Source organism: Diabrotica undecimpunctata, chromosome 7, assembly GCF_040954645.1.
Source record: "Diabrotica undecimpunctata isolate CICGRU chromosome 7, icDiaUnde3, whole genome shotgun sequence".
Lineage (NCBI taxonomy): Eukaryota > Metazoa > Arthropoda > Insecta > Coleoptera > Chrysomelidae > Diabrotica > Diabrotica undecimpunctata.
Genome location: NC_092809.1, coordinates 9,996,371 through 10,020,711, shown reverse-complemented (window position 1 = coordinate 10,020,711; position 24,341 = coordinate 9,996,371). Strand labels below are relative to the sequence as shown.

The 24,341-nt window shown below is 32.9% G+C and overlaps 2 protein-coding genes across 3 annotated transcripts in view; one reads left to right on the top strand and one right to left on the bottom strand.

Moving 5' to 3' along the window:
* LOC140444960 (uncharacterized) overlaps window positions 1-24,341 on the bottom strand; it is a 351,698-nt gene that overhangs the window by 167,035 nt on the left and 160,322 nt on the right. The gene's annotated exons all lie outside the window — the stretch shown is intronic.
* On the top strand, window positions 17,891-23,034 carry LOC140446178 (dnaJ homolog subfamily B member 6-A-like). Of its 2 annotated transcripts, XM_072538714.1 has the most exons (4): window positions 17,891-18,281; window positions 18,442-18,572; window positions 18,627-18,687; window positions 22,645-23,034. In XM_072538714.1, exons 1-4 carry the CDS (start codon window positions 17,992-17,994, stop codon window positions 22,835-22,837), a joined length of 675 nt encoding a protein of 224 aa, XP_072394815.1. In that variant the 5' UTR covers window positions 17,891-17,991; the 3' UTR covers window positions 22,838-23,034. The 2 variants fall into 2 exon arrangements, with proteins under 2 accessions (XP_072394815.1, XP_072394814.1); XM_072538713.1 differs by having other exon boundaries at window positions 18,442-18,687; window positions 22,645-23,021.

The following is a 24,341-nucleotide window of genomic DNA, read 5'->3' as shown; positions in this document are numbered from 1 at the left end:
AGTAATCCCCATGAGTATATTTTAAATGAACACAATTAAAATGTGAGACTCGTAGCTTTTTAAACAAAACCTATTGAAAGTGTTGCCCAATTTTCGTTATAATTATAGAGTAACGATAATATTTGAAAAAAGTGTCAGTGTGTTTTCGTCTTTTCTACTCTCTCTTTACTTAAAATAGGCATAGCTAATAAGTTTTTTTCTTACATCAATTACATCCAGTTCATGTGTAACAATATTTCGTTCTTTTAACAGTGTAATTAAGATTTACAAAACCACAAAGATATATAAAAAAATTATTCACGCATAAAATTTTAAAAGGAAATTCCTTTGCATTAATATAAATATGGTCAATATAATAAAGAACTCTTCTTTTAAATCTAAACGATAGTTTAGATTTAATGATAGTCTAAACTACTTATTAATTTTATTATATTTTTTTTAATTGCCGTATTGCCAGCCCGTCGTACAGGACATTCCACAGGATGGGACCTAGTACTGAACCCTTCGGAACACCCTGCGACAAACTGATGCTGGTATCTTTTTCTCTTATGCACCTGTCAGTAAAGTATCTGTCAATTCTCTCAGCCTGGATATAATTTTTTTCCCATGATGCCGTATTTAAGGCATTCTTGGCGTCAAGCAGGATACGAGCCACCCTTCTCTTTGTATCCTGCGTAACCAAAGGGGTTACTTCTGTGGTGGACCTTTTGGCCCTAAAACCATATTGGCGGTCGCTCAGAAGGCAAATTGGCCGAAATTGCACCTCTTCCTCTTCACCTCTACCTTTTGGGATAAGGACAACCTTAGCGTCTTTCAACATTGTTGGAAACTGCTGTTGTTCAAGCAGTTTGTTTAGCAATCTCAGGAAAACCTGCGGGTATCTTAGTGCGGCGAGTCTTATTGTCTCCGGCATGATTCCATCTATGCCAGGTGCCTTTCGGATCTTCATCCGTTTAATAGCCTCGCGGAGTTCCAACTTAGTAAAAGGTTCCGCATCTATGAAACCAATAACCCTTTCACGCCTATCCTTCACCTGAGGAAACAATTCCCGTATTAAACAAAGTTTCTCCTCCTCAGGCAGGGGGTAGGGTGTATTTTTCCCCTTCAATTCGGTACAGACAATCTTAAACCCCTACCCCCAGATATCCCTTTCGAGATCCTGAAGCAGGTTATTCCACCTTTCTTTTTTCTTATCTTATTCCTGTATTTATTCTGCATGCACTTTAATTCATTTATTCTCTCTTCAAAATCTCCTGATTGTACTTTCTTAACCTCTTACACTCCCTTCCTATTTTCATGCAATTTGTCCTCAGATCAATCAAGCTATAAGCTTCTACAAAAACCTCCTCATTTAAACATCTCTTTAGATTAATATTTCCATTTTTAAGTTTCTGTCTTTTGCTAGCTATTTCAAAACTCACATACTTGTGTAAGCTGAGCAATTCTTCTTCCAAAACAGTCCAGCTTACGACCCTGTTTAGAAATGTCCGTGTGTACATACGGTAAGCCCCATGGCGTGCATTCATTTTGATAGTTATTTCCCTCTCCCATCTTGCACTAATGGGTTGCATGGACGATCCTTCGCATTCAGGTCACCAACTATGACGACCGGTACAGTCTTCATCCTAGCCTCTTGCATAATCAAGTCAATGTACTCTTCATATACTCGAAGTGGGATATTTGGTGAAACATAGCAATTATACACTACCAGGTTTCCGACATATACTTTAACATAACCATTCTTAACGGAGTGTCTGGTAATGTCAGCTCCTCGATTCATCACGTATACGGCCACGTCAGATTTCCTATCTTTAATGATACCTTGTCGAGAGACCAACTTTACGTTGGGCTCCTGAAATAGGATCATGTCAACCTTCCCTTCGTGCAAGTGCCTCTTCAACCCTGGTCGAGCAGCCCTCGACCTTCCCACATCTATTTGTAGAAACTTCGTAATAAATGATTCTTATCTCTTTAACTTACCCGTACGCTGTCTCATTCCTGGTCCTAAGTACTTTCACCCACTCTTTCCTTTTCCTCTGATAGGGTCTCTCTTGAGCTTCCGTTTTTCCAGGATAAGTTTTCTATACTCCGGGCATCGTAAGCTGTCGGCTTTGTACCCGGATTCTTTACAAGTGAGGCAATATTGGCTTACTCAATAAAAATTTAGTTTTAATTCTCGTTAATTTCGAGCAAATTATATATACAAATTTGGAGGAAAGACATTACACAAATATTCAATTCATTTTGAGTCATTTTATTGATTTTGTTCATTTTGAAAAAATTGCAACGTTTCGTTTCCATTTGATATTTGCTGTGAGATACACAATATTTCTTATTTTTCCTTTTGGTGCGTAAACGAATAAGTCTGAAGGTTTTCCAACGCGTGAGCAGGCCGCATAGAGCTGCCCATGTGATAAGCATGGCTTCTCCAAATTTAGTCCACACACTTACAACTATTGTCCTTGTGCTTTGTTGATAGTTATTCCAAAAGCGAGTTACACCGAGAACTGTAAACGTTTGAATTCGAATAGCGTATCTGTCGGGATCATTGGGATACGTAGCAACAGTACGTTTTCGCCCATGAATTTTCCAGTCCAAAATGTTGCCTCGATAACATTGCTTATCATTTTTTTTTGACTGAGAGTCTGGATCCGTTACAAGGTTGTGGTGGATTTATGTTTAGAAGAAGAATGATGGGTACGCCAATTTTCAATGTAAGAAAATACATTTCAAATGCATAGTTTACGATTCTATAAAGGACATACAGATAAACATTCATTTATGTTACACGTTTCCACCTCTATATTTATTTCACAGTAGGTACGAATTGTCGTAATTGTCACATTGACATTAAAAATTCCAACCAAAGTTCTGAAAGAATAAACAAATAATTAATAAAATGCAAAAAGTGTTATGAAGGTAATAAACCACGTGTTAGACATCTCGATGAGGAGCGTCAAAACAGGGATATTGATAGTTGTGCTTTTGTGGAAGCTAGTGAACACTGCAATAGTGTACAAATTGCTAGGAAAGTTAACGTGAATGCTCGAACTGTTTCCGGAAGATAACTTTAGGCGGATGGAATTTTGTGAAATTATGTTAGATAAACAGAATGAAACTGTACACTTTTTAAAAAATATTTTATTTTCTGACGAATCTTCATTTTCATTACATAAAAAACACAATCCATCCATTCCAAGGTATTATTTTTGGAAAAATAAGCCCCTCAGTGTTGCAGTGCGAACGCAGCATCCGCAAAAGTTAAATGTTTGGACTGGGATGTCAGGCGACCATATTGTCGGTCCATGTTTTACCGATGGAAACCTAAATGGGCCCAAATATTTACAACTTTTAAAGAATGAGATCATTCCGGCAGTTCGACGCCTTCCCGTTAATTTTCAGGAGGTTTTTTTTCAACAGAATGGGTGTTCGGCTCACAACTCTAGAGCAACTATTGACTTCCTCAATCAAACGTTTCCTGATCGACTGATAAGTACACGTGGTACGGTTAAATGACCCGCTAGATCCTGTGACTTAGCGCCTAACGATTTCTTTTTTTGGAGTTTTTTTAAAGAAAACAATTATAAGCATCAGTTTGAAAGAGCCTCAAACCTAGTCAAATTAAGGGCAAAAATACTTTATTTCTCTGCAAGCATTACACCAGCTCTACTCCAAAATGTGAGGGGAGATCTGTATGCCAGATTTGATTACTGTTTAACACAAGGAGGTGGAATATTTCAGCCCTTAATTCATTACTCTGTTTCCTAATTTTTATTCTTTGTTAGGTATATTTTACGAAGTTTGTAGGTTCTTAATTAGGTAGTATTTTTTATGTTTGTAAGAAAAAGAGTTTGGAAGAATTTCATTGTTTTTTTTTATTTAAAAGTTCATACAAACGATTCTTATTCTGATTTTTTTTCTTCTTTCTTGTTTTATTGTTATAAGCTCTGTCCATAAAATTTGTTTATGAATTTTCAGTGGTAATAAAGCATATTACTTATTGACTTACTTATTTATTTGTATTGCTATTAAGGCTAAAAAATAACCAAAAAAATAATTTTAGAGCATTATAATAAATATACCTACTCTAGAGATGTGATTGCAATAAATCTTAATTCCTATGATCAACAAAATAATGCCGTCATCTGTATATATATATACATATAATACATATACATATATATATATATATATATATATATATATATATATATATACCTAAATATATTTCTTTAACTCTTGAAGTAGGTTTACGGACAAAAAATTTTCCGAGCAAACTTCAGTTTTTCACCAGTTATAAAATTCCTTTCTGAATACGATCTAGATCATAAGAAAAATGTTTTTAATTAATTTTTTTGTTTTTTGATTTAAAATCAGATTTTCTTTATTTTCACGTTTCAAATTTTTATTCGTATACTCCCATAAGAGGTTGTATAATATAAGATTTATTTGAATCATGCAAAAACGAGTCGTTACTTTACATAAAAAAAATGAATGAAATATCGCAATCAAGATCTACATCTCCTTTTGTTGATTTTTTCTCATGTTTTTTAAAGTGTCGAGTGTAGGTGTATCGGAGAAAGTAGATTGCTGTATAATCTAATTATCTTTCGTTATCGAATTAAGCTTATTATCCAAATACGTAAGTAAGGTCCATTAATAAATTTCGAAGCTTTAAATCAACAAAAACTTTCGTTTTGCATTTAACATTCCACGCATAAAATTCTTTGACACTGTTAGCACATCTCGATTTAAGTGCCAGTAGAAATAAATCATTATTGGTTTCTTAAGTAATTTAAATAATTTGTCTACTGTTGATTTAACGATGTTAAATATGTAAGTAATAGGCGGCAGCATAGTACATAAACAAATTAATGTCTAGAGAAAATTTACAAAGTTCTGTAATATATCGTCGTATATATCGAATGTAAAAAGGGGTACTTTTCAGGAGAGGAAGATAACTCTTTTTTAGAGAATCCTAAATCAGCGCCTTGACAAATGGAAAATGTTTTGTTTTTTATATTTAATGCTTAATCCTTGTTAGATTTATAAAAAAATTAAACTGCTTACCGTTCCAAAAAATCACATTCGTTACTTTGGTTTTTGTGTTAATCAACGATTAGTTTTGGTCCAATGTTTCAAAATTACGAATGTGGCATTTTCGACAGTTCACATTGGTCTAATTTTAACACATTCATATTCTTAATTGAACAGGAGGAAAATTAAAATAATTTTTATGTTCATAAAAAGTTAATTACAAATCATTTAATTAAAAATTGAAGTTGTAGGATAAAATGAGAAAATTATATTTAAAGAAATTATTAAAAGTATTTTTATGAAAGTGTGTATTACTAGAAAATTAATGTAATTACAAACGTAAAAAACATAAATGTTAAAAATAATCACAATACATTAATTCATATGGAACTTCACGTCCTGTAGATACCTCAAGTACTCAGTCATGACCCTCAATTGTAAAATAATGGTAAATTAAAAGTTTTAAAGCACGTGGTGTTCGTGTGTATTAAGGTATAAAAAATGCTTATTAAAAGCTTAAAATTTTTATTTTAAAGAAGATCTTTTCGGAATTGAATCATTCCAACATCAGTTTAATAAAAAGTTGTTAACAACATTGTATGGCCACATAAAAACATTGGAAGGACATCAGTATTAAAAAACAAACCTCATAGTATTTATAAAGGTAAATGCAATAGACTGTTAACTTTGTTGATTAATAAAAACTGAAAATGGGGGCATCTTACATGACCCCCTGGAGCTGGTGAGGTTTTATCGGCTTACATTACCTCTGATCTGTGCTGGAGTCTGGGGCTAACTCAGTCCTAGAGTTTACTATACTCTCAGGATACTTTTTAATAAAGAATTCGTGCATTATTTTTATATTAACTTTCGCATCTAAGTACTTAAATTCCTTACCAGAGTAATGAGACTCTTTGACCGAAAATGTAGTTATGTAGCTACGGATAAGTTCCCTAGTTCCAGCATCAATAATGTTCCCTTTTATATATTTTCCCCTTTTGTCTGTAGGTATTACACCACATACAAGTCTTTTATTTATCTTTAACTTTTCTCTTTCAATGGCGTAAATACTTAAAAGAGTATCTTTACCTCCTTTGTAACGTTATAAACGTCACATCTCTATTAATTTGTATTTAAATAATTATTTCATTTTAATTTCTTTATTAATTTATTAATTTCTTTATCTTCAGTTTAATTTTTACTATTTTTTATTTACAAAATAGTTGGCGCCTTCTCTTTTTTCTTTTCTTCCTCTGTGTTTATTTTCTCTCTCATTCTGTCCCGTAGAATAAATATTCGCCCTCTCTCTTTTTGTTCGGCAGACTATTCTGTTCCGTGTTGACAGACAAGCTAGTTTCATGATATCTATAGCAACATCCTATGACATCTGTGCTAACTTCATTTAGTCTCCCACTTTCTGTCAAAACAACTTTTCGGTGGTGGGATTATTTTTTGCCCCTTTATAAGAGGCAAAATATTAATAATATTAAATAATATATATAAATATATATAATATTATATAAATATAAATATAAATAATATTAATAATATTAAAATATGAACGTTTTTCTTCCCATATACAGACAACTTTTTGTAAGCAGCAATAAGAACAAAGAATAGAAACATTATGAATTTTATAGGTTATAGTAAACGTCGATATGCAAAACGACAACTGACAATTTACTGCAGAAACAACCTTAGTCCGGGACTAAGGTGGTTTCAGAAATATATGAATATTTTAAATCGATATAAAATCAACTATGCTTACGGGACATATCTCGGACATATTACACGTGGAGAGAAATACACCTTGCTCCAACTGATTATGCAGGGAAAGATCCAAGGAAAGAGAAGCATAGGGAGGCGTAGAATGTCATGGCTGCGCAACCTAAGAGAGTGGTACGGATGTAGATCAAATGAACTTTTCAGAGCAATCGTCTCAAAAGTCCGAATAGCTATGATGATTGCCGACCTCCGCCGCGGAGATGGCGCTTGAAGAAGATGCTTACGGGACTTAGGTGTATTCTGCATTAAATTATGTGTAACCCACATAAATACATGTTGGTGTTAAAAGCTCAATATCGCCAAAATATGACTTCGATTGTCTCTGAAAAAGCGATTCAATTAGAGATTAGAGATTATTTAGATAGAGATTATTAGGAAGGGCGTTCCCCAGTGATTCTAATTATTCATAATTCTTTTCCATATCCTACCAGGAAAATATTTTTACTGCTTAAAAATTGTTGTATAATATTCTATGTTCTATAATTATCAGAATCAATTAAACAAGAAGAATGTCGTCAAATACATCTAATTATATGTACGCAAATCCATAAAATAGTTGGCGAGCCGTCCGATCGAGGTCACTTTTAATTTATTTGTATTTATAAAAAATGGTACTCTTAATTCTGAATCTAGCATTTATCTTGTTGTCTAAAATTTACAACCGCATTGATGGAAAATAGTTTAGTTAATGAAACTATTTATGCAAATTTACTCACGATGTGAAAAACACGACCATGGGACGGTATTAAAGACGGTCCATGGTCGACTCGATGATTTTTTGGATAATTTTCTAATTTGATATTGTTTTTAACGGCTGTCAAATGCAATAATACGATTTGGTATCACACCGTAATTTATTTAATATTGTGTTTTTTATTAGAATAATAAATCATGTATATATCACTAATGTATCGTTTTATAAACAGTTTTAAAAACCCGTTAAGAATTATGTAAGAATATAATACATTATTTAAATAAAGTAAAAAAAAACGTTTAAAAAAACAATGAAGTGGAATTTATATAAAAATAATAAGATACACACATTCAGTCGAATAAAAAATTGTCGTGTCTCTGTGCCTTTTTCTGAAACAATAAGTACTAAATTTTGATTTGGAAATACTTTTTTGTGAATTCATCACACAACTTTCAGTTTTATGATGTTTGATTTGTTTGTATATTCAGTGACCTTGACATTAGGTTAAGTGATAATCTTATTGGTTATAGATCTTTTAACCTTTTTCAGTAGAGGTGTTTTCAAACAAGTCTCAGAAATAAATTAAAATTCCGTGATTTTTGAAGTAGCTTCTGCAATGTGTTATTCTACTGAGGCCAAAAAGATACCATATTGCTCGTTTTTGTAATTTAAAAATAACATCAGATTAGACGGCTGTACTAGAACCCCAAAAAGAAGACCATATCGATGTTCGAACAAAAAAACAATATCTTATTTTGGAATATGCTAAATTGATTTCCTTCGAAACATTATTATTGCATAGCAGGCTAAAACTAGTTTGTTACTTATGTTACGATAAATAATGACGTGTCATATGTCTCAAAACTGTAAACATATTTATTGCTAATATCTTTTCTGTTCTAGTAATTTCGATGCTCAGTTGAAAGACCTGTTTACCTGAATTATGATAAGTCACCCGCTATTTGAAATTTCCAGAAGCAGGCCTAATAAAACCAGTATGAACGACCTTCTGGGCTCTTCGATGGGGAATCGCGGCAATTCCGGAACTAGCGGCATTTTATATTTAAAGAGGAATTTTGTTGTAAACAAGACAGTTAGTTTTTGAACATCGCGTCGGGTTTTAAAATGTAACGCCCGTATTATAAGAAATGTAGATAAATTATATAATTATTAATGTAAATACATTAGTTATATTGTGCAAATAAAGACTTTAAATAAATTTATAGTGTAAAACCTTTAATAATAAATAAAAAAACGATAAATTAGATTAATAATAATATTACACGTAACAAATCGATATGAATCGAATCGATTTAAGGTCTATAAAAATACCAAGAAATTTTACAGAATCAACAATACTGATCTTGCTGTGATTAAGAAGCAAGGGTTGAAGAGCTCCTTATCCACGCTAAAAGAGAGTAAATTAGAGTCGGACCAGATTTTTATTTTAAGTAGATCAGAAGTTATAGTTGCATGAAGAGTTGCAATATTAGAGTTCCTCCAGGTGATACTGGTAACATCAGCAAAAAAAAACGGGTGTGGCTGTCCAGTGGGACTGCCGGTAGAAGTTACTAAAAGATAAAAAGTTTTGCCAAAGTGAACCATGTACTGCAAACACTGATAAAATTCCCTTAAAGTAAACAAAATCATGTGCTGCTACTAAAAAACAGGTGTGGCCGTGTGTGTTCCAGTGGAACTGCTGGTAGAAGTTATACTTCTATACACGCGTTCGCCGTTAAAAATTTATATAGGAGTCAATCTGCACAATCATTATGTATATAGGTATATGGTGCATCGTTTGATGTATATAAACATTTGACCTGTAATAGGAGTATAGTAAATGAAGGATTGTTTCAATATTTTAATGAAAATATATATTTTTATTTTTATATATGTATAAAAGAAGTTGAATGCAAAAAAAAAATTACACATACTCTGCAGTAAAATTCATTGTTTATTTTGTTATTAATATAAAAATTACAATACAATAAATACATTGCAACATAATTCAATATATTAATACAATATAAATTAAAATGTACCTAATATTCATAAGTATTTAAAACTGCCAATATACATAACTTACTTTACGAAGATAAAAATAAAAAACCAACAACTCGGATTATGTTGTAAATTTTCATTTTATTTTAAAATTTATGTTTTTTGCGTATATTACATATATATTTAATAAGATTAACGTGAGGTTTTTAAATATTTCAAAAATAAAAAAGGAAATTCATAATTGGGATTCGAACTCACAACCACCACCGTATGAACCAAACACGTAAAGGATTTGCCAATTAGACATGACACTAACGGATTTCAAAATTGACAGTTCTCGGTAAAACAGTGATTGTTTTGAAATACAAAAGCCTAAAATAATTATAAACGTTTAATTTTAAATAATACAAAACATATCACATAAATTATAATTTAAATACATATTATAAAAGGAACATTTTTATTCTCGAGGGAGGAAGAGAGACAACATATATCTTCTGTCTCTCTCTTACTCATTATCTTACATATGTAATGGTTTCACAGATTCACTCTAATGCAAATTTCCAACGCCGACCGTACGTATAGAAGTATAACTTCAAAAGAAAACTTTTTCACACACCATTAATATTTGACACAAAACAAATATGTTATTTATTTGTTTTGTGGCTGTGACAGACAACAATAGTTACAAAGAGCAAAACAGGTCGACTCTGAAGCATTGGGCGAAATAATTCGTACGTACATTCCACAACCGAATCAACAACAAAAGACTGCATATTATGGTACTTTGATAAAAGCTATGAACATTGAATTTGTTGGAATTAACTTGCTTGATACACTGTTAAAAACAGAAAAAATATTCCTTATTTCATTGTTATTGAAGAGTATCAGATCGCAAAATCAAGTATCCCTAGCCTTTGCTTCATCTCGAATAGCTGCAACTTTATTAGAAGGAGAATAAACTGCACATTCTGCCTTAAAATTACCATTAAACATGCAAGTCAATAAAACACCAGCCATTAACATCTTCAAAAATAGCACATTGGCTAAGATTTTACAAGTATGCAAATTAATTGTATGAGAATGTACGATCGCCAAAAAGAGATGATTGGAGGAACTGATCAGAAGTTTTAAACATATTCATGACAATCAAAACAATTTTGGTGGAGCCATGATTTTGTTGTGAGACTTTTAACTATTCCCAATCAACTGCAGCGGACGCAATAAACGCATGCCTTAAACCTGTGGCGGCACGTAAAGACGCTCCAATTGATAACTAACGCGATTGATACAATTGATAACTATTGACAATCGACCGGATACCTACAGCTGTCTGTGAATTTACAGGCTCTCCTAACGTTTGTTAGGAGAGGTACAGGTGCGTAGATCGAAGTGACCATGGCGATACAAGGAATAGCGGCGAAAGCAAGGGGCTGGAAAGTTTTGTCAGACTACACCGGGACTGAACATCAGTACATCGAGTTCTCGATAACCGGAACGGAGACTACTAACGCGGTCCGTGCGTCCAGCATGTTGGAGGACAAATGCGGCAATGGGAATGACGGGAATGTATACGAGGAGCTGATTAAATGGACAGTAAGCATAATGCAGGGTCAATCATCAATTGTGGAAAGACTGGAAAGAGTCATTAAAGAAGCGATGGAAGGAAGTAAGATAGGTCGCCAAGATGCCATACTGGTGGAGTGCGGACATCGAGGCACTAAAAATGAATGTATAGCAATGAGAAAAAGGTCTGTCTTCTTCCATGCATCACTAAGCTGTATGAAAGGATGCTGCGAATACGCATAGACGACATGATTGAGAGGTCAGGTGGTTTATCTCGGAGACAATTTGGTTTTTGTAAAGGGAAAAGCACGCTTGATGAAATCATGAGTGTACTCGAAGCATTGCGCAACGGAAGGAATGAACATCACTAAGCGGCCTTGCTATTGTTTTATGTTAAGAATGCATTCAATACGCTGCAGTGGAACGACGTAATGAAGGATAATGGAGGCAATGGAGGAGAGAGAATGTCCTGGTTACCTGATGAATGTGGTGGCGGAGTATCTGTCCGAGAGAAGGATTATGGTGGAAAAGGGCACGATCGTGGACGTGATGGCCGGGGTCCCCCAGGAATCTATCTTGGGCTCGACGCTATGGAACCTAGCATATGACGGGGTTATGTACTGTGAATACGGAGAGGGTACAACCCCCTTCGCATTCGCGGATGACCTCGCTGTATTGGTAGTGGCCCGGGATGAGCCAGATCTTAAATACCGGATTCGGAACGCAGGCTGAATTGGATGAAGCAGCACGGACTGAAACTTGCGGCAGAGAAAACCGAAGCCATCATTCTGAAGGAGGAAAGGAACAGGCAAAGTGTTGAATTGCAATGTGCGGGAACACCCAAGAAAAAAATAAAGTACCTAGGAGTGACATTGCACCAGAATGGAAAATGGAGGGAACACGTGCGGGAGGTGGTCCGGAAGGCTGTGAATAGTGCGGCTGCGTTTGGAAAGGTGATGCCCAACATTGGGGGACCTAAATCTAAAAGGAGGAGGGTATTACACGGTGTTGTACAATCGATCGTCCTCTACGCGGCACCAGTCTGGAGCGAGGCGGTAGAGATAACGGCCTATAGGAGGCTCATAACACAAGTGGACAGAACAAGTCTGTTGCGAGTGACATGCGCCTACAGGACTGTGTCTGCGGCAGCCTTGTGAACCATGACTGGATGTGTTCCGTTACATGTTTTGGCGGTAGAAAGAAAAGAGCTGAATGAGAGAAGAGGCCCAAACCTTATTATGGCCGAGAGAAGACAGGAAAGGGAAAGGTCAATTGAAAGATGGCAAGAAGAGTGGAACAGCAAGGAGGATGTGGCACAGTGGACGAAAATGCTGATTCCGAACATAAGAGATTGGGTGGCAGGACTAGATTATTTCCTGACGCAGGTGCTTACAGGACACGGATGTTTTAGGGCCTACCTCTCTAGGTTCGGAAAGACTGGCACAGATGAATGCCTATACTGTGGACACTCGGATACTGTGACACATACGATGTTAGATTGCAACAGATGGATAGTAGAAAGGAACAGAATGGAGAGAGAGACAGGTGTGAATTTTGTTACAATGAGAGAAATGATTGAGTGAATGATTGAAAATAAATCAAGTTGGACTAGCATACACAACTATATCCGTACAGTGATTAAGAAAATAGAAGAAAGAAAGGAAGAAAGACAGCTGAACAAAAGGCAGAAGTAAGAGTGAAAGATGGAAGTTGAAGCTAGAAAAGTGGGTCAGACAGTATGGGTTAGAATGCGTGAGTCAGACTGTGGGAAAGGAGGAAATGCCCGTCTAAGAGTGATGCCGTACTATGAGCGATGAAGATCTTCTACGCCCTACCTGGAACAACACAGTGAGCCTCCTTGCTGATGAATGGAGTGTGGATGTGGATAAATGGAGAATGAATGAATGAACGTAGTGCTTCGGAAGTGATGTCGGCCTTACAGCGGCCATTCTGCTTCCGGATCGCTGGATGACAGAGGAGGGTCTGGTTTAGCAGGTAGGCGTTCCGCGTAGACTTCGCAACGAGAGGACATTTTAAAGTACCTGGGGAACTATCGCCAAGAGTACAAAGTACGAATCCTGCACTAAAGTTAGTCAGGCGGCGTCTAAAAAAACTCGAAAGAGGAGCTTAGAGAAGCTGGATTTCTCAGAGACTATCGATCGAGATAACACTTTTATTTGAACTATATTGTATGGTAATGCCTACGACAGCAGCAGAAAAAATGTTAGGAAAAAATACAAACCGGTGGCTCATTACGTTTTAGATTGTAAATCTCAAACGAGTCGTTTCTTCCTAGAGATCTTTCCACACTGTGACATGAAAAATCTTTAATGTATATGCTATATTTATTTTTAGTCCAGCAGATCCAGGTTTTTAGAAAACTCATTTTAGAAAGACATTTATTAGTTTGTGAGGTTCTAAAAATACCTGTTGCATGTATTTATGGCATAAGAGAACAATGATCTTGCAACAACAGAAAATAGAGCTGAGTCCACAGCACTAGTGAATAGTATTCAGAGGGAACGGTGTGCTTAATTTAAGTTCAATATTTTAAAAAATATTTTGGAATAGCGAGTACAAGGTTGTAAGAGCCATTTTGTTTACTTTTGACTTCTTCCTAGTAGGCTACAGAAGTCATTTTCCTATATTAGAACATTTTTCTGATTGATAAACAAATTGTTCTTCCGTAAGAGGTATATTTGATAATTATTTACTTCTATATATGTGATTAGTCTGTTTTTCCAATAAACCAGTAGAGCATTTCATTTTGTAAACTCACAAAGTGTCCTTTTAGACCGAAAAGTAGAATTTAAACACGTAATTACGCGAAAATGTTTACCTCGTATAAACCAAACATTTATTATCTTTAGATGAAAGAAATTACATTAAAAATAATTTCATTTATTGTGACAATCGTATTTGTCTGTTCAAGGAATTCCGGTTTTTACTACAAATATTCGTTTCTGATGTAACTCATGACTGCACATTATCACTTGTGATTTCATTTCAATACAAAAAACAAATAATTTCTAGTCGAAAGTAGGAAAGAAATATTAGCACGAGCGTATCTAAAGGAAAAATTGGGGTGTAAAATTGTTCATAATGGGTAAATATTATTGTAATAACATATTACGTGTTTTCGACATGCTTACTTATTTTTATCAATTCAGATTATTTAAGGAATTTAATTTCATTTTCCAATAAGAAACTGATTCAAATTAAAGAGATGTTCAAATAATCGTTAGTAAAAATATAATATCAACTATTTTGCCACAACAAGATCCCGTTTTCTATCTCCACAATTCAAAAAAGATCTAGAATTCATTTTTTATAGGACCAGTTGATAAATCTGAACTGATCCATACAATCAATAGTATCAAAAGCAAACGTTCCTGTAGTACTGATGGACTATTTATAAAAATGTTCTTTAATCTCCCAAAAAATGTTATGGAAGTCCTGGTCTCAGTAATTAATGATTCCTTTGAAAAAGGTATAATTTTAGAGTGCCTCAAGAGAGCCATTATTATTCCTCTTCATAGAGGTGGTGAAAAATCGAATGTCTACAACTATATACCTGGTCTTATTGCCTTACTACTGGTACTATCCAGTATTCTGGGTTCAGTATTTATAAATTTTCTTAGAAATATAATAATGGCATAAAAAAACAATAGATTGGAATGAAAAGGGCATCAAAGTAGATGGAAAACTTTTAAATAACCCTAAATTTGCAGATGATATCGTTTTTATTGCAGACAGCTTTGATCAGGCACAGATAATGCTCCAAGAACTCCATACTGCCACAACAAGAGTTGGTCTTAAAATAAATTTTTCAAAAAAACAATTTATGATAAATTTAGTCCACAACAAAAACATTTCAGTAGAAGACAAAGATATTGAGCCAGTCGTCTCCTCTAAATACTTGGGTCATGAGAGCAGAATAAGTCGAGACAACCAAACAACAGTGAGTAAACTACAAGTTGCGGAAAGGCAATGGAGAGAATAATGTTAGGGATTTCTCTACGTGATACAATACCCAATTCTACTATGCGCAAAAGATCAGGAGTAGCAGACGTTATTGAAAGGATAACAACACTAAAGTGGAACCGGACAGGTCATGTAGCAAGATCAGTTGATAACCGGTGGACAAAAGGAATTTTGGAATGGATACCCCGAATACAATCTAACAGAAATAGAGGTCGACCCCTAACGAGATGGACAGATGACATAAAAAGAGTGACTACAAATTGGATTCAGATGGCGCAAAATCCTACTAAGTGGAAAAGCATGCGAGAGGCATATGTTCAGCAATGGACGTTAGATGCTGGTTGATGATGATGATGATGATGATGATGATAATAATGGCGCATTCGGAAATTTTCAGTGAAAGATATATCAAGCTAAATAAAGAACTCTGCCTTGATAATTAAATATAATAAAAGAGTAAATGACAGACAGACCAAACAACACGAATGAGCAATAAGTCTTATAAAATTTCATATATTCTAAGCTATCTTCATTGCCCAATATATAATTTCTGAACGCACTTTACTTGACAGGTGAACACTGTTTCTGAAAGGGTGCAAACAATTTCATTAAATTTCTCGAGTTCTAGTAAGACTCATTTTATTTTTAAATATAAATATAGTTTCCCCCTTAAAAAGAGTCAAATGAATGCATTTAGTGAAGTGAAAATATCAAGTGAAACTAATTCCTTTGATGCTGTATGCCTGTTCATAAAATCTTATTGATTCTGATTACAACTATGAAAACCGTTGTTTAAATGTGACATATTCTTAAGCTTTACATTTCAATAATTTCACATTTAATTATAAACATACAATTACATGTCAAATATAATTAGGTATTTAACAATCAGAGCTTATATAAATAAGTAATAAATATGCCGATAAATAGCAGATGGTACATACAGTATTTATATACCTACATGTAAATATCATTTGAATATATCTTTGATAAGAAAAAATGTCGACACCTTTCATAAATTTATTCGTTTTCACTCGTTCACGTTCACGTTAATATAATGACAATAACGATCGTTCGCTAAAGTTATCTAATTTTTGAAATTCATATTTAAAACTACTAAATCAAATTATATTTGCCTTTTGCTTCTAAAACTGGTTGCGTAACTTTCAATACCTCCAATACGGTTATCTATATAGTTACATTTATTTGGCCAGGTACCGCTCTACTTCTTGATAACTTCTCGTTTAACTCGTTTATTGATCTGCTTGTACTCTTCCACTGTTCGTTCGGATCTGGTTTTGAATTAACTTGTAATTTTCTTTCTTTTGCTTAATCATTTCTTAATGCCTTTGTCCAACCAGTACTGTTTACCAGTTTTCATTTCAACATCATGTTAATTTATTTATTTATCAGCAAAGGTGTTACAAATAACAAAAAAATCATTAAAAGGGTTTTACATACATTTGCTTTAACCTTAGTCAATATTTAAACTTTACGTGTGTCTTCATTATAATGGTAATACTTATTCCAGTTAACTTCACTCATGATGGACTTGTTGATCGCAAAACGTTCTCTGATGTAGCCCGAAACGTTCTTTTCGATGTAATATATACCTTTAATTACGGATTTTGTAAATAAAGTGTTTGTGATTTACGGTATACAGCCAACTATAAGTATTTAATTTTCTTTGTGGATTATAAATTGCCACTTTTAGGGTACTGTCAGGTAAAAAAAATATAAATAAATAATAAATAAAATATAAATAACACCAATATTATATGTGCACAGTTTTAATGGTGCACAATTTTTAAGATTTTATAAATTTCACATGCAGATAAACGGAACGCGGTTATATCGACGTGGTAGCATGATTAAAGATCCATTATGGTTGGATGTTATCTGATAGTCATCAATTTTACAATTTGATAAATATCGGCTGTAAATCGGATGACCATCAGACAATATCCGACCATAATGGAGCATTAAGTCTGCTTCCAAGTCGATAAAACTACATTCCTTGTATCGGCCTGTAAGTAACATTTTAGAATCTTAAAAATTGTGCACCTTTACAACTGTTCACATATAATATTGGTATTGTTTTTATTTTTCACCTGACAGTACCCTAATAAGGGCAATTTATATTTTAGCATTTAAGTAACCTTTCCAGAGACCTGAGGACGCATAAGAAATTGAAGTATGTGAAACTTCTCGTCCAAGGTAGAATAAATTGACTGTAAGTCGTTTATTTATTTCTTTTACCTAAGTTAAAATAAACTGACACTTTCAACCCTGTCGTGATTAAGATATTATTAATGGTTGTTTACTAAAATAGATTTTTAACAACAAAATTTGACATATTGAAGACAATTTTACTGTCAATACCAAAATTATTTTTTCTAACAGTTATTTTTAAGTCAAAATGAACTATCCCCAAATAAAGTCGTCTCAGAAACGGACCTTCAAGAATTATGTACTAAATTTTCTAGACGATTGGGACTCGAGTTTAAATGATGTACTAAGTTTAGGATGCCATAAGTGAAAGGGTTTATGTATTAATTCAATATTGTTTACGACACTAACTGACACATTATTAATTTTAAAATAAATACATAATTTTGACAGGATCATTTATTTAGCATAGTATTCTCTTAATTATTAAAATAGTTTTTTGCACTATTTTTAATTACCTACTTCAAAGACTAAATTTTTTCAATTCAAATTCGGATCCTCCTCACTTCAAGAAAGAATCTCACTACTTAACCACCGAGGTTTAGTTGTGTTATAACTTGTTATACACTTTCAAATCAAAAGTCTAATTTCTAAATAAACGCCAAATATTTTGACGTATATTTGGAAAAGACAAATAAATTGCTTTTCCATGAAAAATTAATAAATTTAGAAACCCGCTTCTGCTGTACAATACTATGTCAGATTATTACAAGATCTTAAAAGTTTCCAAAAATGCTTCTACCGACGAAATAAAGAAAGCATATAAGAAATTGGCTCTAAAGTGGCATCCTGATAAAAACCCGGATAATAAAGAAGAAGCAACTAAGAAATTTCGAGAGATTTCAGAAGCTTACGAGGTGTTGTCGGATGGTAAAAAAAGAAGAACTTATGATAAATATGGAACTGTAAATCCTGAAAGAGCATCAACGCCCAGTTTCGGGAACTTGTTTGATTTTGAAGGAGATGGTTTTCATTTTACGTTTAGGTAAGTTTTTGCTATTAATTAAACACAATTAGAATTAGGAAAATTACTTCTATCGCAGAATTTTACCATAGGTATTTACTTATATAAATTATAAAAATATATCTCTCACAATCTCAATCTCTTAAAATCTCAATAAATTATATTTGAATATCTGTTATAGGGATCCCGAAGAAGTTTTCCGTGAATTTTTTGGATCGAGTATTTTCGACTTTTTTGGCGAAGGCTTTTTATCTAATCGAAGCAAAAATAGATCGGGATATAATCGTAGTAATAACCCTAGCAGCAGTACTGGTATGTCGATTTTTAGCCCCATGAGTGGTGGTTTTCTTGATGGATTTTTTTCAGAGCCAAGAGAAAATTTCGGGACGGCGTTCAGTTCTATGGAAAGTTCCTTTAGTTCATCTGGGTAAGTTATAACTAAATTTAATAATCAACATTAAAATATTTATTTGTGTGTAAATTTGCTAAATAGGGTTAATAGCGAAATACAAAAAAAATATTCGAGAATGGTAGCAATACTATAGGTACATTCCTTTTTTATATGGTCCTATTATATGCGACGTTGTCGTTATCTACTTCATATAGCCGACTACTTAACATATATTTGCAATTTCTTCTCTATACCTTTATTGTTAAAGTATCAAACTTAATATGCTATTAGTTCTATTAGCAGCACATTTAGTTTCAATATTGAATGTAAATAGGAATTGTAGTTTTAGTTGTAGGAAAGTTTTAAATATTCTCACTTTATCTATAGCTTTCATCTTACTATTTGTTCTTAATCATCGCTATTAGATGTTCCGATTTCACTGCAATTGTATTTATTTGTTATTTTAAGAAGCTGGCTGAATTGTCGGAGATCTACTCCCAAGATTCCTTTTCCAGTTTTATCAGTATCATCAATACGTGCTTAGCAAGTTGCTTCAAAAATTGTATTTTAAGTTAGGGAGCTTCCTATATTATTTCATGACCAGAGCGGATTTGTGAAAAAACGATAACATTTGGATGTGAGAGGTAGCATTCATTTCTAGATATTAGTCTAAAGAAATTAACTGCCCCCAAAAAATTAGTAGAAGATGAGCATTTGTCTGCAAGATCATCCAGTACCATAGACTTGTTGTCATTGACCAGATGATCCAAGAGAACAATAATACAATCTTGGATTGGAATTTCAAAGGATTGAGATGACACATCAAAACTTTTAATATCGTTAGGTAAATAGGATTATTTGATAAAAAAAAAAATTTCGTATTCCACCTTAAGGGTGGGATTGTAACAATTAAATATGAATAATTTGCTTATAGGGAGCTAAAAGAGGGGACTGAACAATCACTGGGCTTGAAGATAGGGTAGGCAAATAAATTAAAATGTTTTCGAACGGCTACTTGTGTTGTGGTTGGAGAGCTAGGTCGTGGATAAGGATCTTTTTTTTTGGGGTACTGGGAAAACTTACGAACGCCGTTTAAAAAAATCCTCTTGTTGTTTAGAAAGAAAAGGTTTCGATTGTTTCCCTTCTAAAAATGTTGTTGTAATACCTTTTTAAAAGAAATAATTTTTTTAAACTCATAGTTTAAACAGAAAAATTACATATTTATTTTTATTTCACATAAACATTTATTACAAATAAAAATATCTAAATTTATCAACAAACATTAATTGAACCTTATAACTAAACATACTTCAATACTATGGTTATGTACCAAATGGCAGAAAAATATTTACTAACTGTCATGTCAAAATGAAATATTAAACTTTTCTGAATTATTAATTAATTATCAAGGTTAATTTTATTAAAAAAAAAAACTTAAATATGACAATTAGCTGCTCCATAAAACGAGAATTAGAAAACGAATTTATTGAAAAAAAATTAACAAAACTACTTTGCTTCACTGCTAATTATTTTTTTCTAATTATTAAAAAACTTTGTTATCTTAGATTTGAATACAAAAACACTGTCTCATACAAACTTTACCTATGGGATATACAAAATGGAAGCTGGGCACATCCTGGGAGAAATCAAATACCAAAACGCTAAATCAGGGCGCTATTATTAAATCCCTTGACACAATGACACAGCTTCCAACAAAAAGGTGATTAATTCACTATACAAAGACTGTCACATAGCATTTTGAGCTCACATTACCTTCTTCTAACCAAAACCCATGGAATTAAGCCAAACTGCCCGTTTTCGAAACTCTCCAAGAACGATGTGTCCTCGTTCAGACCCTAAGTTGTTTTCTTAGACAGTTACACTATCGAATTCCCGATGACAAAATTCGGACACATCGCCAAGTGACATCATCCTCCCAAAATCATTCTCTTGTCAGCATACATTTTCCCCCCAACCTGAGTGGAAATTTTCAGCGTAAATATCTAGGTGGAGCCAAAATCAAAACAAAAAGCAATGTGTGTACTATAAACAGACCCCAAAATGTTTACATTATCAATATCAGAGAAGCAAAAAGAATAAAAATCTTTTTCGGTGTTTTTTTGATACACGGGGTGGTGAAACAAAAATGCTACAATAACCCCACGTAAGAGCGGAAACTGGACAAGCAGGAACAGTTTTCGTTTGAGGCAAACAGAATTCAAGTTGGAACAACAGTAGCATTTTCTAGCTGTTGTAACAGCGCGAGTATTAAGGGATAGCATGAAATATGTTTAAATCCATCCCGACTCCAGTGAATAAAGCAAAAAATAAACAAAAAAACAGGGTAACGATTGATCCAGAAAAAACAGGTCCTTCAATCCTTAAATCGGAGATAGAAGATGTCATTACAGCACTAAAAAACAATAAGTCAACAAGTCCGGACAATGTACCCTGCGAAATATTAAAGATCCTATGTAAATCAGACAAACAGTTCCTTGATAATCTAGTTGTACTTTTTAACAACATATTATAGCGGTAAAATCCGGGAGAACTGGCTACAGTCAACATTTATTACAATCCCGAAGAAACCAAATGCCCAGATCTGTGATGACTACCTGCTTATAAGCTTATTCAATCATATCACTAAAGCGTTCACTAAGATCATTCATAGAAGAATATATGATAAATGTGAGTCAAATATCGATAGATCGCAGTTTGGTTTTCGGAAAGCACTTGGAACTAGAGAAGCAGTTTTCGCTCTCCAGGTGCTTATACAGCGGTGTAGAGACGTTGATAAGGATGTGTATTTGTGCTTTGTGGATTTTAGAAATAGAAATTACTTCTGTCAATATATTCCATGATAAGGCGTATGTAAAAAAATTCTAGTATACTTTTTAAAAAGGAATTCTTATTACAATATTCTTTTAAAGATAAAGTAAGAACTTAAGATTTTCTTACCAATTCACCTGTGATTGGAGTACAGTAACTTACCTGGAACAAAAAAAATATTAAATAATGTGTAATGTATTTATTATTTAATTATATAGACTTATATGCGTTTGAGTACTTGAACACCTATAAAAACTAAGTCTATTTGTGGCAAAATTTAAAAATTGTATACAAAAGCTGTACTCTTTTGTATTGTGCATTGATTTCGCGAGCGTAACTAACATTCAAAATTGTCTATCTCTTCAATCATTATTTCTGAGAGAACGGTTCATTCTACCCAAAAAAATTGAATTAAACGTTTTTGTCTAAAATTATCTCGGCTACATTTTTAATTTGAAACATTTTTTCTATTGCGTTTTTGCTAATTTACTCCGGATCACCGTATTTCATTTTTTGTGTCAAATAGCAAATATATACAGCAATAAGAGGAAACCCAAACCAAAATGGATACACCAAATCAAAAACGACTTAGCAGATCACGAATGGATAAAGACGAAGAGATAAAGCACAAAATAGTGTAAGATGGAAAAAAATATGTGAAACAATATAATAATAATGAGAATCGGTCTACACTGATAATAAAGGTTTAGAAAGATCCTTGAGCAGAAAATAATATATTTTATTTTCTCATTAGTTCAATTAAAGGTTCCTTAACCGGCCAATATTTCAACTTTTGTCTCTTCTTTTGATAGAAAGATTTATGACTTATTGATTAAATTTGTAGTATATAAATGAAAACTGCGAATTGTGATGCTTTGTATTATACCATGGAAATAGTTTTACATATTAAAATCATTGTCTATAAAAGAAGTATATTAGAATTTACTGAACTTACTATTAATAAGCCACAGTTTTAACTTTGGAACTCGTTCTCAAATTAAAAATTTCAACGATTTTAATTTTTTTTTGTTTATTTTAAAACTGCATTAACATTCGACAACAAAATAGTTTAAGAACAGTAATAAAATTTAAGCTATTTACCAAGTTACTAAATTCTACTTTTGTTTTTATATTACCATACTAATAACTACCTCTCATTTGCAGCAATTCACCAAATGGTTCCTACACGAAAAAAGTGTCAACATCGACAAAAATTGTAAATGGTAAGAAAGTGACAACCACAAAAGTAGTTGAAAACGGACAAGAGACAGTTATGAAGTATGAAAATGATGTTCTAAGATCAAAAACAATAAATGGTGTACCGCAGAATATAAAACATATCGAATATAAAAAATAGTTGCGAGCAACGATCTATTTAATAAGTTATTTTGGTTGTCTTGTTAAAATCAAAAAATTACCATTAAACAACATTTGTCATGTTTGTAATAAGTATTTGTATTAAACGTAAACCTGAGAATTTGTATATATTTTTGAATATCATAAAAAAATTTCATTATTCTCTTTCTCGTATTTATCCGCCAATCCTTTCTTTCCAACTTAGTCTAGGTTTTCCTGTCTTTCTTTTATCTTGTGGTACCCAATATAGTATCTGGTTAGGTAACGATCTTCCCTCATTCTTTAAACTAATCCACTCTGTTCATTCTAATGACTTCGGTTGTTGTATGGCTGACATTCATAATTCCTCGAATTCTAATATTCCTGACCCTATCTAACATTTGGAATATTAATTTGTTATAATTTCTGTCCGTAATAATTTCGATTTTCGCAACATACAACAAAAAATATTTCAAAATTTTGAACACAGGACATTACCTATGTAGTAACTATAGTATAGTGATAAAAATTCCCTTTTTAACTGAATTCACCGAGTGATAAATCCATAATTTTGTGAACTGTGAAAACCAAGTAAATATTACACCAAAAAAATTAATGTCAGCTGATAACAGCGATATAAGCAAGTGTGCAAAAGAAGACGTTTTCTTAAAAACTTTGTAATGAATCATGAATGTGTTGCTTGTGTGATTCCATTTCAAAAGATAAAAGAAATAATAAATTAGACTTACAATCAATTTAATTTAACTATCCAGGCGACCGGTTTCGCTTTCTACAATATGCAAAGCATCTTCAGGTCTCGATACAAAGTTAAATAAATGCTAAAATAATAAACCCATATTAGGGTGTTGTCTAATAAAGATAAACAAAGATAGATGATATAAATTATATAAATTACAGTAATTATGCCAATATTACATGTCTGTGGTTTTTCAAAATGAATAAAATGTTTAAGCAGACAAGGTAAGACCCACAAATTGGTAAAATAGTCTATTAAACTGTGATAAATTAATAAATGAACAAATAAATAAAACATTACTTACATGCCGGTACTCTATTAATTGATGGTTGAAAGAACATGGTTCAAACCATCCTGTATTGTTGATTGGAGAACTCAAGTCTGCTATTGTAATTGTTTGACAGTAAACGGGGAAGTTCTTGAGGAGACAGATTTTATCCAATGAAGTAGAGATAGGTGTAATGTGATTGTTTGTTTGATGAAAGTCATGTTCTATACCATTGAGTTATTTATATTTATTCTATAGATATATTTATGAAATGTGTGTTATTTATTGAGATTTTATTTTATGAAGGTGACAGTTGTAAGACAATGAATGAGGTTAGATGTACAAATTGTGTGGGTGTGCAATTCTTTCAACTTGTAATTATCAAATTTCTTTGATAAAGTTCTATTGCAATATATGGCAATAGGCTATATGGTAAATACTTGACTTTACAATCATTTGCCTCATATTGCAATAGAACTTTATCAAAGAAATTTGATAATT

Coding starts and splice junctions, on each gene's coding strand:
- LOC140446178 (XM_072538713.1), top strand. CDS start 17,992: ATGTCAGATTATTACAAGATCTTAAAAGTTTCCAAAAATGCTTCTACC. Junction 18,282..18,441: donor GGTTTTCATTTTACGTTTAG/GTAAGTTTTTGC, acceptor TATCTGTTATAG/GGATCCCGAAGAAGTTTTCC. Junction 18,688..22,644: donor AGTTCCTTTAGTTCATCTGG/GTAAGTTATAAC, acceptor TCTCATTTGCAG/CAATTCACCAAATGGTTCCT.